This window comes from Fundulus heteroclitus, chromosome 8 (assembly GCF_011125445.2).
Source record: "Fundulus heteroclitus isolate FHET01 chromosome 8, MU-UCD_Fhet_4.1, whole genome shotgun sequence".
Classification (NCBI taxonomy): Eukaryota; Metazoa; Chordata; class Actinopteri; order Cyprinodontiformes; family Fundulidae; genus Fundulus; species Fundulus heteroclitus.
The window spans coordinates 15,605,738-15,620,295 of record NC_046368.1 but is presented as its reverse complement, the minus strand read 5'-3'; the positions used below and the strand labels follow the sequence as shown (position 1 = coordinate 15,620,295).

Below are 14,558 nucleotides of genomic sequence, written 5' to 3'. Positions count from 1 at the left end.
ATTGGGGAAAATGTCAGTTTCACAGGGTGTCAGTTTCACACTCATTTGGGATAGTACTGCTTTGAAAGATCAGACAAATGTTTTATTTCACACTCTATTTCTCTCTCTCTCTCTCTCTCTCTCTCTCTCTCTATATATATATATATATATATAAAATGATTTTTTTTTGTGTGTCTGGTTTTTGTGCAGACGTTCTTGTGGATGTCTGACCTTAATTTCTGGATACAGCGATTTGTCACACCTTGCATTGATATGGCGCACTGAGCTTGGCTTGCTGACAAGTGCAATTTAAACAAACAAACATGCGATCTACATTAAAACGTGGCTCCTAAAAAAAAAAAAAAAAAAAAAATGCTGCTGTCACTTTATTGAGATCGGTGAGACGTGCTGAATGCTGCAGGAATTCTGGGAGCAAATGTGAAAAGTTTTACCAGTTTATCGGAGTCTCTTTAAAAACACATCCCCTTAAGTTGTTTGTTTTTTTTGGTTTTTTTTGGGAGGATGTGTGCTGGAGTGATGGAACGGTGAGGAGTAAGTTACATAGATTTAGACTAATGGGGGGGGGGTCAGGAGTGAGCTACCTACCCTGCCGCAAGAAGAGGGAATGAAGATGGTTTATAGAAAGCTGGTCGAGTTGCTAAGGGAAAAAAAAGGGAGGAAAAAAAAGGAGTGTTGGTGTTTTTTTTTTTTTTTTTTAAAGAGTCGGAGAAAGAAGGAGATGTAGAGACAGGGAGAGCTAATGAGTTGTATTTTCCAAAGACTTTGCATTCTGCTCATGGTGCTAGCTGTGTCTCTCTCCGCTGTGGAAGAGCTGGCTGGAGCGAGCTTCCTGTCTGAGCCCTGAAGCAGGAGTAAATGAGGGGTGGCTAGGAAGGGTGGGGGGGAGTGGGGGGTGTTGGAAGCAATAGAACAGATGAAGGAGGAGAAGGGGAGGAGGGTGAGGGGCGGCAAGGAGGGAGGGAATCCAGTGTTGAAATTGAATGCCAGGGCGCCATGTTCTCACCGCCAGCGTTTCCATGGTTACAGGGTAATTCTGGCGAGTAAGGAAATTTCATTCACTTTGGTATGAAGAAGAAGAAGAAGAAGACAAAAACAAGGAGGGGGGGGGAGTATTAACAAAGCAGCAGAGAAGGAGAAAGGAATACATAATCAAAAAAAAAGAGGAGAAGAAAAAACAAGGGAGGAGATAAAATAGAGGCAGAAGGAAAAAAAGGAAAGGGGAAACATCTAGTGGGGTTTATGCCACCCATCCCCCAGGCGAACTGCCTCTCATTCCTTTTTTTTTCTTTTTTTTTTTTTTTCTTGTGTATTCCTGTGATGCTTGGTTTGTTTGCCACCACCCTATCAGCAAACACAACACCCACCCACAGTCTTCCAGTTCTTCAGCAGCCCTGCAGGTACACGGCGAAGAACAAAGAGAAACACTGCTAACTGGCCACTGTGTATGTTTTTGGCAGTGTGTGTGTGTCCTCTTTCTGGGGAGGGCAAAGGAGGGTGGCAGGGGGGTTTGCTGGTGGGGTAGTTTCAGGGAAGGGTCTGAGAAATCGGGAGGCTGCAGAATTGTTCACATGACACATCTGTGTTGTCGCCGCTTATGTCTCACAGGCGTTACCAAAGTTGATTTCAGCATATTAAACCTTCAGACTCCTAAAATTACAAAGGAGGACAGCCAAAAGGGTTGTGTGCATGTAGGAAATCTGAGCACGCAGGCATGTGTATCAACCTGTACAAAAACAGACACACTCACACTGTCTGCCTAACAAGGGCTGACAACTGCAGGAGGGGGGGCGGGGGGGGGGGGGGGTTGACTGGGATGTCAGTGCAGCCAGTGTGACAGCTGTACAGCCAAGCAACCCCTGCGTGCACACACACACACACACACACACACACACACACACACACACACACACACACACACACACACACACACACACACAGAAGCACCATGTGCACATTGTTACCACTTCTGGTATCATCTCGAAACAATATTATTATCTGAGTCTTATAAATTATAACGTTGCTATTTTTTTTCACCCCCCCCCCCCTTTCTCTTTCAGTGGCCGAGGAAGGGCTTTGGGAGTGTGGACTGTCGTACGAGTGCAGGACCCTCCTGTTCAAAGCCATACACAACCTGCTGGAAAGGTAAAACTGATGAGCAACAAGCAGAGACCCAAACAGGGGCAATCCTAAAATGTCCCCTTGTCCTATAATCTGAAGTTAAAATTAATAAACAAAGTTTTCAGGAAGGTTGATTTAAATCGTTTTAGGTCATCTTAAGACTAATACTATTCAAATTCAGGACCTACATTAATAACAAAAACAAATTGAAGTAACCTATATTAACTTACCTAAGACTTAATTCACGGATATATGAGTTTGTCCAGTTGTGTTGTTTGTTGTTTGTGGCCCTGGCATGAAAGGCTGTTGTTTTTACACCTACATTTTGTTGCCAAAAGTATTTGCTCACCTATATAAATTATTAATTTGATTGATCATTCATAGGTTTCATCCATATGTGTTTAAAATCCATCACCGAGGCATGCACACCGCTTCTACAAACACTAGTGAAAGTATGGGTCCCTCTCAGGAGCTCAGTGAATTCCAGCATGGCACGGCGATATACCAGTTGTGCCATTTCCTCGCTACTAAATATTTTACAGTTGATATAACTGTTAATATTACATCGTGTTTAATGCAACCGGGCAGCTCCGGGCCAAAAAAAGCAAGAGGCCACATAAAGGAGTAGGGTCAGTGGATGCTGAGACACAGAGGTCAGTAAGTTTTTTTGCAGAGATAGCAGCTATTGACAGCCAAACAGTATGTGGCCCTCAGATTAGTTCAAAAAAACATGTGCAGAGAGCTTCATGGAATACATTTCCATGTCTAAGCAGGTGCATCCAAGCTTTACACCTCCGAGTGCAATGCATAGAGTCAGACGTAGTGCTGTAAGCTAAGCCAGCACTGAACCCGAGAGCAGTGGAGACGTGTTCTCTAGTGTGATGAATGATGACTCAGTCAGGAAACTCATTGGATGAGTCTAGGGTTGACTCTTGCTAGGAGAACAGCACTTGGCTGAACACACACGTGTTAAAAGCCAGGTTTGGTGTGAAGGAGCTTGGCCCCTTAGTTTCAGTAAATTAAAGTAAAGTCTCAATCCTTCAGCAGCTCAAGATATTTTGTACTATTTCATTCTCCCGGATGTTTAGAAACATTTTGGGTCTTCTTCCTCTTCTAACATGATTGAAAATCAGTGCACAAAGTAGGTCCATAAAGATCCACAAAGACAGAGAGATGGAGTATTTTGTTGAAGAACTTGTGGTCTGAGTCCTGACTTCAACCCAGTTGAACACCACTGGGATGATTTAGAAAGGAAATGGTTCATCTCGTCCAACATCACTGTTTAACTTCTCAAATGGCCTTCTGGATCAATGGTCGAAAATGGCATAATAAAACCCAGGACTCTAGGCAATGTAGTTATCCAACTTCAAACCTTCCCAGACAGAATAAAAGAAGCATCATAACAGAAACAGATAAGTTCTCTTTTATAGCATTAATTTGGTTTCTTACATTAGGAATGCCCAAGGCGGGACATCATCAGAGACTCCTATCAGAAAAGTCTGATAGTGCCCAGGTATGGGGGTCCCATCACCTGCCTACAGATTGGGCTGACACTGCACAGTCGGATCTTTCAAAAACCTCATGTTGCCACGGGCCGAAGTTCCAACTGGCTTTCCCTCATCCCAGCTGTCTTCCTGGAGCTTAGCTTGACTGTCCATAGACACGGTCTTAATTACCTTAACTGACTACAATTAGCCAGTTTTAGGGGCAGACTTCTTTCACAAGTTCACAGTACACGTTAAAAGTGCATGCCATCTTTCCTAAAAGAAACAAAACTCGATGGCAGAAGGAGTTATTGAAGTTATTCAGATGCTATTGAAGTTAGTCGAGTTAAGGATGGTCCAGGGGACTCTGTTCAATTGAGCCAAACATTTTGCACATTTAGTTGGTTTGGTTTTTCACAATACACACCAAACGGCCTAAAAAAACATCATGTAATTAACACAGCTTTGCATTTGGAAAGCTGTCATGAGAAGCTGGCCAGGATGAACAGCAGGTGAGGCAAAAGCTATTGCTTTATACTTCCACAGAGCAAGTATATATACTATACATGAACTTGCTCTATATGCTGTTACGGAAAAAGAAAGAAAATTACGCTCATACACTTTACTGAAACTTGCAGTAACATGCAGCAAGGAGGACACAGGATACAGAATATCAAGCTGCCCTGACAGTCAGGGCTCATACATTCATGTTTATAACGTAGGTGTTTACCAGACATGGTGCCTTCATGTTACACAAAGGCTTTTGTTAATCATGAGATAAGATGGGCGTGAGCCCCCAACTGGAGTCTTTCATTATTACAATGGGGGTGAAAATTTCCTCTAAGGAAACTTGTTCAGCAACAGGAAAGTTTTACCAGCACAATGCATGAGAACAGTGGGTGTGATTACTTAAGGACACACAAGCAGAACAAGAAAAACATTTTTACATAACAATATTTGAGACGAATGCAGCAGTACAGGCGTAGATAAGGGAAAGTGAGAGACCATGAGCTGCTGATGTTACACGGACACGGAGAGAGTTATTGTAAAGTTTATAGGTTTTTAGATTACATATATGTCTGGAAGTCATGCATCACTTCCAGCCTATGGTTCATCTCCTTTCTTTGGTTGGCTGGATTGTCAGTTTGGTTTCTAACAGTGAGCAAACCAAATCAGGGTTCATTTTCTAGAGTTCAGATTCAATATGGCAGCCGTCCTAGGAGTAAATGTTTATTTTCACTTCTGATGGGTTGTATAGCATTAAAACAAATGGCACCGTTCTGTACAAATTTTATTTGCAATCCGGGAAGGATGAAAGAAAGGGATTTGCTAATTGCTAACAGGCTTCAATACGACTAGAATTTAGAATTTACATATTTCCATTTTATGCATCTAAACACTGCAGCAAGATGGGGGGAAAAAAAAACCATCAGAAGTGCTAATAAACTGTGGATACCTGCAACTTTCCTGACATTTTCCAATGTGCAAATGCAATTTTAAATAAAAATTTCAGGATGCTTGGGGACTTCTAGAAGTTGGATACATAATTCTGATTTCTTACAGTAGACCCACACTATAAAGTTATGAAACCCTAAATTAACATGCAATAAGTTGTTTAATGCATATCTCAACAATCAGACAACAACAAAAAATAACAGCTAAAAGTTAAACACATATGCAACCCTTTTCTGTCATAAGTTTCATCTTAATGAAATTATAATCTGTGCGCTGAATCACTTGCTCAAGCACCCAAAGCTCTCCTTTCTGAGTCGGAGCCATCTGTTAAATGAAGCAGCACATATTTGCTCTCTATTAAGTTAAGCCTCAGTGATCATCACAAGGGAAAGGCAGAATTAACCTTCCTATTACCTTGGAGCTGACTCCTCTTATAGCTTACTGTTTCAACACTAGAGGGATCGCTTTTGCTTTGCTTTTGTCTCGCTGCAAAGTGCTACACAAATGCATCTAATGAGCATCCCGCGCTGTTACGTAAAGATGAATGATTTATAAATGTTGCCGAACTTCAGCGATATTTTAATTAATATGATTAGAAAAACAAATATGATCACGTTAGAAGGGAAAATGTTAGAAATCTGTTTTTCCCTTTCATGAGTCAGATGCGTTGGTTAAGACACATAGCTCTGCTCTGGTGCTCAGTGATATGTTTCATAACAAGAAGGTGCTCAGTGTCTGAGGGAAATCAGCTAATGAGACACAGACGTTTTGTTGAGTCAATAAAGGGAAACGTCTTCCACCAGATTTATGGGGAAGGATTTATGAGCCGCTGCAGCAGGCTTTTGAGTTTATTATCATTTATTAGTGGATATAAAGTATCCCACAGCTTTAATCTGCTCAGAGATCAGCACATGAAAGCACTATGTGAAAACTGGCTCCACTGTGGATTTTTAGAGTGCGTGGAAATAAAAGTAATACATCAGTAATGATAATAATAAATGGCAAAGAAACGGTATTAGTAAAACTACCCGAAATAATGCTGGGATTTGCTGGTTGTTGGAAAAGTCCTCCTCATCCAGCGGTTCTGTGCTCTTTGGTCCGTGTTTCACCCGTTTACTCTCTTCCATGTCCTTTTAGGACGTGAATGGATGTTTTAAAGCTGAATCAAAGCTGCTGATGTTTCCATTTATTCTGATCCCCATGTATTGGCTTCTGTTACTGCATTTTAGTTATCTTATTCTTTAACGTTGTTTTCTCCTCCACCCTTAAATGGATAATGGTGGTCGACTATACAAGTTATTACAAATCTACCTTCACTTGGAGTCATCATTGACAGCTTGCCGAAGCACATTTAATGCGGCCCCTTTCTGTTTTAATCAGCCGATGCGAAAATCTGCACCTAATAAGAGCTAAAATAACGATGTAGTAAGAAAGTTTGAACAGAGATTTTAAAGATTTATTCAGTGATGAAATCTTCTCCTTTGAACGGCAGATAATATTCCAAATTAAGACCCACCCCATACTGTGCATGTCTCTGTTGGCTGTGGTGCAAAGCATGAATAAAATTCTCTGTGGCAGGCATGGTAAAACTGCACTGAAGCTTTTTCTGATAAATGCCAAAGGTGCTCATTAGGATGTAAAGTCTTTACATTGGGTTGTTTTTAAAAATGTTGTAAAAGGGATGGTGCCTGAAAGGAACTTGAGCCTGCTAGAGGTGAAAAACAACAAGGCGTTATTTCAAAGTTGTCATCGTTCGCTGTGATGTTGAGACGCCCACAGACAGCGCGTCTAAAAATGGTTTCAATGAGTTCACTGCTGGATTACAACAGCTTTACTGACTGCATGGATGGGGGTTCACATTTTCAAACACTCAGTTATGGCTTGAATTCCATGAGAAAAAAATGGTATAGATTTGCTGAAAAGTACTAGTTTTACGGTCCAGTTACATTATTAACTGACTATAAAAAATGAAGAGAGGAAAAAAAAGAAATTCATTCCATTTCATAAGATTTACCTAGTTTTTTAAATATTTATTTTCAGATAGATTATGTAGTAAAATTTACAGATATTACTTAGTAAGAGTAAGGTAGATATATAAAGATCGTGGTACAGTTATCAGATCAATAAAAAAAGTTAAACAGCCCTAATAAAACATATTTTAAAGTATAAGAAATTGCCAGAGCAATTCCTATAAAAGAAAATGGAGATCCCACTATTCATGTCATTCAAATTGCTCTAGACTCAGTACCTGTAGAGATAAAAGGGTTTTTAGCTAAAGTATCAAATAAAATGAATGATTATCAAATAAATTAAATTAACATAAATATGATATTGTACTACACATAAACATTCCAGTTAAGTGGAAAAGTGAAACACTGCTATTGAAATATCTATTAAAGTGATGATAATAATATAACAATAAAGTATTAGATCAATACCTTTGACAATTTAAGATTTTACTTAATATATCACTCAGGTCTATAATCTGAAACCAGATCAGAACAGTATCCAAAAACATAAAAAAACATTAAACATAACATTTGCAGGGAAGTGTAAAAGTTTGATATATAAAACTTCTTCAGTCTATTTCAGAAGATACTTTCGAATCCAAATCTGGGTCAGGATCTGTTCGCCTAACAGTCGTCATAACAGTCAGTAAAATAAATTTTCTGTTACATTCTATTAGTCTATTGTAAAGAAATATTGTTACATATTTAAATAAATCTAATCTACCAGACAGAGGTTGCTCAGACTTATTTTAGTTTTCTTAGGAATTATAATGTCATTGTTCATGAGTAATAGGCCATGAGATTCAAAATAAATAGGCTACCATGTAGGAAGTCTTTGGAAAAAATTACAAATACAATTATTTATGACATATGGATATTTTTATGATTGTTTAATGGGGGAAAAACAACATATGTGTATTAATATACAAGTATGAAATAATGTATTTACATGAAGGAAATGTAAGTATGATGAAATCGCAGGAAATGAAGGTACAATTTGGTGAAAATTTTAAATTTCACCAAATTTAAATTGGTGTTTCTACAGACAGTATGAAGGTAAAACACAAAGTAGCATCTTTAAGCTTTAAAATTAATTAAATCCTATTTTTTATTTTCCAGATATACATTCAGATATTTTATTTATATACACAGATATACATTCAGAGGTTACAGAGTTTACGTCCTGATGGTTTTCATATTTTAGGTGATGTTGTGGCCCACGTATGAGAATTACTAATAATGATAGATTAGATTGGGAATGAGGGAGAATACTGGATAGATTTGTGGCAGACAATGTGAATTAAAGATTCACGGTTTATGAAGAACTTAATGCAATGCGCCACTATGGAAGGACCTTGGAGTTTTCTGAGTCCTGCACACACAGACAAGTGAAACTTTTGTGTGAGCTGGGTTTTGTCAGCCAGCTCACAACCAGCATATGAAATAATTGTGCAAATAGAGCACATGTACCTGATTTTTGTTATCTTATGAAAAGAAATATCAGAAAGTCCTAAACATTTTTTTGATAGCAGATTAGCAGACAATGTGGCTTTTCTCCTGCAGACAATTTGCTGACTTTTTTTTTTTTTTACATACAAGAGCAAAAACGGAATTCTTCCAGGCAAATAGCAGATCTTGGTGTAAAATCAATTCCCCACACATTGTGGGAATTTTGCTCAAAATAAAACTTTTACTTGATGAAAAGAATATGACATCCTCTTTGAACCTCTATTTTTTATTTAGCCTTCATGTAGGTCTTTTTTTGTCCTTATCATGTACAGGCTTTATTATAAAATCTAAAGATATTTTCTATTTTTGACTTCTTTCTTTTATTTAATGCTCCAGGTGTTTGACGGATAAGGGGTTCGTGAGGATTGGAAGATGGTTCTTTAAGCCACATGAACTGGAAGAAAAGTCGTTGGGCAGCAGGTAAGAAACCACACACACACGTACCTTTTGTCCACGGTGGTGCATGTGTTGGTATTAGTGCGTGTGATGCTTTAAGAAATCTGTGTTAGAGTGTTGTAATGTCATTCTGTGAGGCAGCGTGACTGACTTTCATGTGATGCAGTATTTGTTAAGCCTCGATATTCCAGCAGCAGGCCGATGGTGTGAGTGTGTAAAAGAGAAGCGGAGCATGTGAATGGTGTCCAGAGGTTAGAGCTCTCTCTCTCTCTCTCTCTCTCTCCCTGAGTGAGGAGAGTTGTGTGTGTGTGTGTGCGTGCGCGCACATGTCATGCTTTGTAACAGTGTTGTCAGCGTGGGAGACAGACAGAGAGACTGAAACAGAGTAAAACGAGAGGTGGGTGTGATGACAGTTCAACTTGTTGCTTCAGGCATTATAGATCCCTTTCACAGCTCACTCTGCCCACTTTTCTGGCCGATGAGGATGCAACATTCCTCACATCTCTGACATAGCACAGTTTCAAATGCATTGACACACGCTGAATTGGCTAACTGCTGGGAAACCGCTTTGCAATCAAAGTAGTGTCATTTTAAAAACCATCATACAGATTGAAGGCCGTGGCGGTATTTGATTTGGGGGTATGGCTATCTACCCAGGGTGGCAAACGACCGGGGAAGCGCCTCAATAAAAAGTTTTTCTTCCTTATTTCCTGTTGCCATTTCTTGTCACAGTATAGGTCCTGGAAGAAATATTGCTGTACACCACAATCGGGTGATGGAACTGAAGTTGGTATCTGATTCAAGGCTTATAATTCAGGGCTGAATCAAAAGGTTACAGCTGTTATTTTTGTCAGTTTAGACTCAATTTGATCATCTCAAGCTTAAAATGGAGCACATTTATATTGATCTTAATTAGTTTTGGTTATTCTACAATGAACAGATGTATTTTCAAAAACACAATTTGAGATTGTTTTGTGAAAACAGCATTTTCGAGGCTTTCTTTGCATTAGAATTACTTGTAATTGAAAGGCTAACCCCATGTAGTTTGATCATTGGTGGAAAGTTATGTAGTTTTTTTTTTTTTTCCTTTTCAAACTGAGGACTGGGTTTGTGTTTGGGAGTTAGCAGAAAGAGGGGCTTGCCCAGAGCACAGTTCCTGCAGGTACAGTCACTGCTTAGAAGCAGCAATACACATTTAAAAAAAAAAAGCCTTGTGCTCATTTTAATATGATCCGATCTTTGGTATTAAAATGTGGTGCAGTGAGTGATGCACAGGGAAGTCTCTTTGCAGAAAGTTGCTGACACCATTGCACCGTGCCGTGACTAGCAGTAGCATAGCTAGGTTTAGCAGCCGAGAACAGGTTGTCAGTGCCTGACACGTCGAGAGTGTGTTTGTCACTTGTTCATATCTGGGGAATTCGGTGTGCAGAGCTGATGTGGTGGCGACATCTCTGTCTGTGAAGAGACTCTCTGGGTGAAATATTCTGCAGACTGAAGAAGGGGGAAGAAAGGAAGAGACCTGAATAGATATTGTAATGATTGCCGAAGTTTCAATAGGCCGAAGGGGTCAATGAATGCTTAAACATGTGTAGGAAAGATTTGAATTTCAAAAGCATCGTAAAACGTGGGAGCAGGCTTCAGAAGCCATGAATTTATCCGCTCAACAGGATTTATGTCAACACTTAAACCTTGATCTACTTTTTTTTAATTGATCGACTTCATGCAAAAATAATAGGCTGTAAGGGCTAGCGCATTTGCCCTTCTGCCTTCCCAGATATAAGCAGAAGGAAGACTTTAAACTAAGCTCCTGCTGCGATGCGGTTGCTGTAACATACCTTAGGAGAGGAGAGGGAGTCCCAGGCCTGACGCAGCTCCTGCTGGAGAGATTATATCTCCCAGTTGGCTCAGAGCGGTTGGGAATACCCCCAGAAGCAGCTGGAAGAAGCTGCTGCAGACAGAACGGGGCTTCTGTGCTCCCACACTACAAATACACTGAGCTGTGGATGGGCCGAGGCTTTGTTTATGATAACGTAAACGCTCCTCAACACAGTACAAACTAGATATTTACTGTAGTCTAAAACTATCCAAAACAGCTAAATCAGTGCGGGATATCGTTTATTTCATTTTTCTTAAAGGTATGACTTGTGCAGTTGGAGAGCATCCTTATCTTCTGCCATATCCCACTCAGTGGTGCCGTAGGCGCACAGACCCAAAGGGGAGACACAAGGACAGAGACCTAGCTCAATAATCACTTAAGAAGTTATTTATTGCAGTTTCATTAAGATTTTGATCATTATCTTTGAGGCTTTCCATGTGGATTTGTCACTTTGAGTAGCCTTTAGCCCAACAGAGGCTCAACAATGAATGCAATCTGACGGGGACTCAATTTCAGTTACATGCTCAAACCGTAAGAAAGGACATAAAAATCCTCCTCATAGTTATCTGGGACCAAATGAGTTCATCTGCTTGCATAAAATCAACTACAACTTTAATTAATTCAAGCATTTTATACAGTGTGAATGAATCTATGATTTTTTTTTGGAGGGTGCTTAGTGTTTAACAAAGGTTTCCATTTTAACTATTTTTTTGTTTAATAATTAAATTAAATAATATTGTGGAATCTGTGCTGTGGGTTGAATCTAGATATAATAATTGTAATAGCCATTCATCAAAAATAGTATTTTTCCATCTTTCAAAGCAACTAAAGAGACAGACAAATAAATATAAAAGTGTAGTTAAAAGTCTCCAACATAATCAAGCTTTCTCGAATGCTAACATTTGAAAGAAAATGTGTGTGTATCATTACTAGAATGAAGGTAATAGCCATGTTTCTATCAACGTTTTTCATGAGCATTTTGAAGTATAACATTAGAAAAAGTTGATTAGAAAAAATTCTAAATAACTTCTTCAATTTTGCAAAGAAGCTTTTACAAACTCGCTTGAGGTGGTTTTTTGCAAAAAAGATTTAATTGGGAGATGGAAACATATTTGCAGAACAGGTTATGACATAGTGAGCCTCTACCTCACATCACTGGTCATCTACATATTCCCAGAACGCGCATAGAATTGCATCTTTGTCCACGTCTCCGGACAGCGCCCGTACCGGTTGACATGACAGAACAATTCCAACTAACCCGGTAGCAACACAATCCCTCCATTTTTTTCTCAGACGGGTGGTCCATGCTAGTATGCAACCTCTACAGTAATTGTCATTGCAACATACATTCCAATGAAATTTGTTCTCTACATTTAACCCATCCCCTTCGGGGAGCAGTGGGCTGCCATTGTGTGGAACCCCAGTGAGCAATCTAGGGTTAAGGGTCTTGCTCAGGGACCAAGAGTGGCAGTCTGTGGGAGTTGAACCCAGAACCTCCAGGACACTAGTGCAATGCTCTAACAACTAGGCAATCCACTCCCCATGATCCACTACTGCCTGTTTATTACAGCCATGCATAACGTCAACTTCTGACGAAATTACACTTTTCACAGTCTGTTAAATTTGCTCCAAACCAGTCGGTGGAAACACCTAATTCACATTGTATTTTATTTTTTCCTTTTTTGTGACAGTTTTTTCCTTCCCGTTAAAGGGGAGTTTTCCTTTCCACTGTCGCTTCATGCTTGCTCAGTATGAGGGATTGCTGCAAAGCCATGGACAATGCAGAGGACTCTCCCTGTGACTCTGCGCTGCTTCATGAGGAGGGAATGCTGCTTGTCAAGACTGGATGCAATCTACTGGGTTTCCTTAGATAGGATTTTTTTTAACCAATCTGTATAATCTGATCCAATCTGTGTAATCTGATTGAATTTGACTTTGGAAAGTGCCTTTAGATAACATGTTTCATGAATTGGCGCTATATAAATAAATTTGAATTGAACTCAATTTGAAAGTTTTCTTAAAATATGAACAATAATTAAATGGAAACATAGCTGCTGTTTTCTTAAATTGGGTCACTGGTTATTATGGATGCTTTTGATCAGTTAAACTTCTGAGATTGTGTGCTGTGATTTGTCTCAATCTTTGGATTGATAATGCTTTTAATTTACTTTAAAGGAAATTAGAAAAAAAAGGTTCTTGGGAAAAAACAAATGCAGCCAACGTGATGATTTCTTAGAATAGAGCTTGAGACAGAAGTAATCAGTAACAACTGAACATGGGAATAAAAATGAAGTTAAATGAAATGGAGACAAGTGTTAGTTTCAATACAGCAACAGGAATGGAAAGTTTGAAGGCAGAAGACGCTTCGCTGAGTATGCGCAAATATAAACACGAGTGCAGAGGCTCTTTTGGAAGTTGCACGGGCCTTTAAGTGTGTTTGTGTGTGTGGCAGTGAGACTTCTATATATCATATTAATTCGTCTTCATTTTGAAAGCTCCACCGGAATATGCTCCATGCCCCCCTGCTGAGACAATCCAGACTCGTTTTTTCTGTGAATTATTGAACATCCTGAAGGCAAAGATAGGAAAGGAGATGGAGACAGAAAGACAGAAACGTTCCTGGGCGCTCTCACCTAGACAAATCTGAATCCTGTGTGTGTGTGTGTGTTGCGTAGGTGAAAAAAATATGTATTTTTATTATAACCCCTGCTTGTAACACACAGCGGCACAAGAAAGTCTTGATATCCACCTGTTGTCTGCACCCATATTCCCACAATGCCTTTTTTTTCCCCCTACTGTTACAAAGTTGCCCCAAAGTTGAGAGTGTGAGAACACTTGCAGATCCCCGACCAGCATTATTTTTCTGCCCACGAGGGAGCATTCCTCACTAGCAGCGACTTACTAGCTCAACATCTCTTTTGTCTCTCTTTTTATTGCTACACCGTGCCCTTTTTTCCCTCATTAGGGGGCGTATCGATGCTAACATCCGTGCCATGCTTCCACAGCCCTGCCAGCTCCAGCGCCTTGGCACCGCTGCCTTTGTCAGTGCTTATCTAGTGTTTATCTTGTTTGTGTCCATTGGGCTCAGCGGGTTGTGTTAGATCCAGGAGATGATTCTCCCCCAACCACCACCACCAAGCCCCCTGCCCACCCCCCCACCCCCCCTTTTCCTTTTCCCTCTCAGCCTAACTCTCATGATCTCTTTGTGTCTGAATGGGAGGAAAGCTCTCTGGGTTGGTAACACATTGCATCAGACGCCAAGGGGAGAGGGAGAGAGTTACAGGGATGAGGGAGCGAGGACGGGGAGACGAGGCATCAGAGAGGGGAGGAGCGGGGAAGCAGCTCGGCGCGGGTGGTGGTGCGGTGGGGATCACAGAAGGTGGGGGGTCGTAAATTAATCATCGCTATAGACGGCTGAATGGATGTATTAGAGTCTGTCTCCCTCATTAGTTCAGTCAATTCTTTGCATGCCAAGTATAACGCTCAGTGTTTTTTTTTTTTATATCGCAGCTTTCATTTCACTAATGGCCATAAACTCATGCATAAATAATATTTGTAGTTCAAAGTAGGAGACCTGTTCTCTGCTTCGTTAAAAAAAAAAAAAAAAAAAAAAAAGTCAAGCAACCTTTTGTTTTTGTTATTTAATCTCAGAAATTCTTAATCAAATCCAATCATTTTTAGATTATAAAAGAAAGTATCAATGCAACTAAA

At 39.9% G+C, this 14,558-nt stretch overlaps 1 protein-coding gene across 2 annotated transcripts in view; it reads left to right on the top strand.

Moving 5' to 3' along the window:
* The window catches only part of LOC105930810 (mediator complex subunit 13L), a 126,632-nt gene that overhangs the window by 78,612 nt on the left and 33,462 nt on the right, over positions 1-14,558 (top strand). For both annotated transcript variants that reach the window (XM_036140171.1, XM_012869183.3), the window contains exons 3-4: positions 2,058-2,142; positions 8,912-8,995. In XM_036140171.1, coding sequence (XP_035996064.1) covers positions 2,058-2,142; positions 8,912-8,995 — 169 coding nt within the window. The remainder of the gene's footprint in view (positions 1-2,057; positions 2,143-8,911; positions 8,996-14,558) is intronic.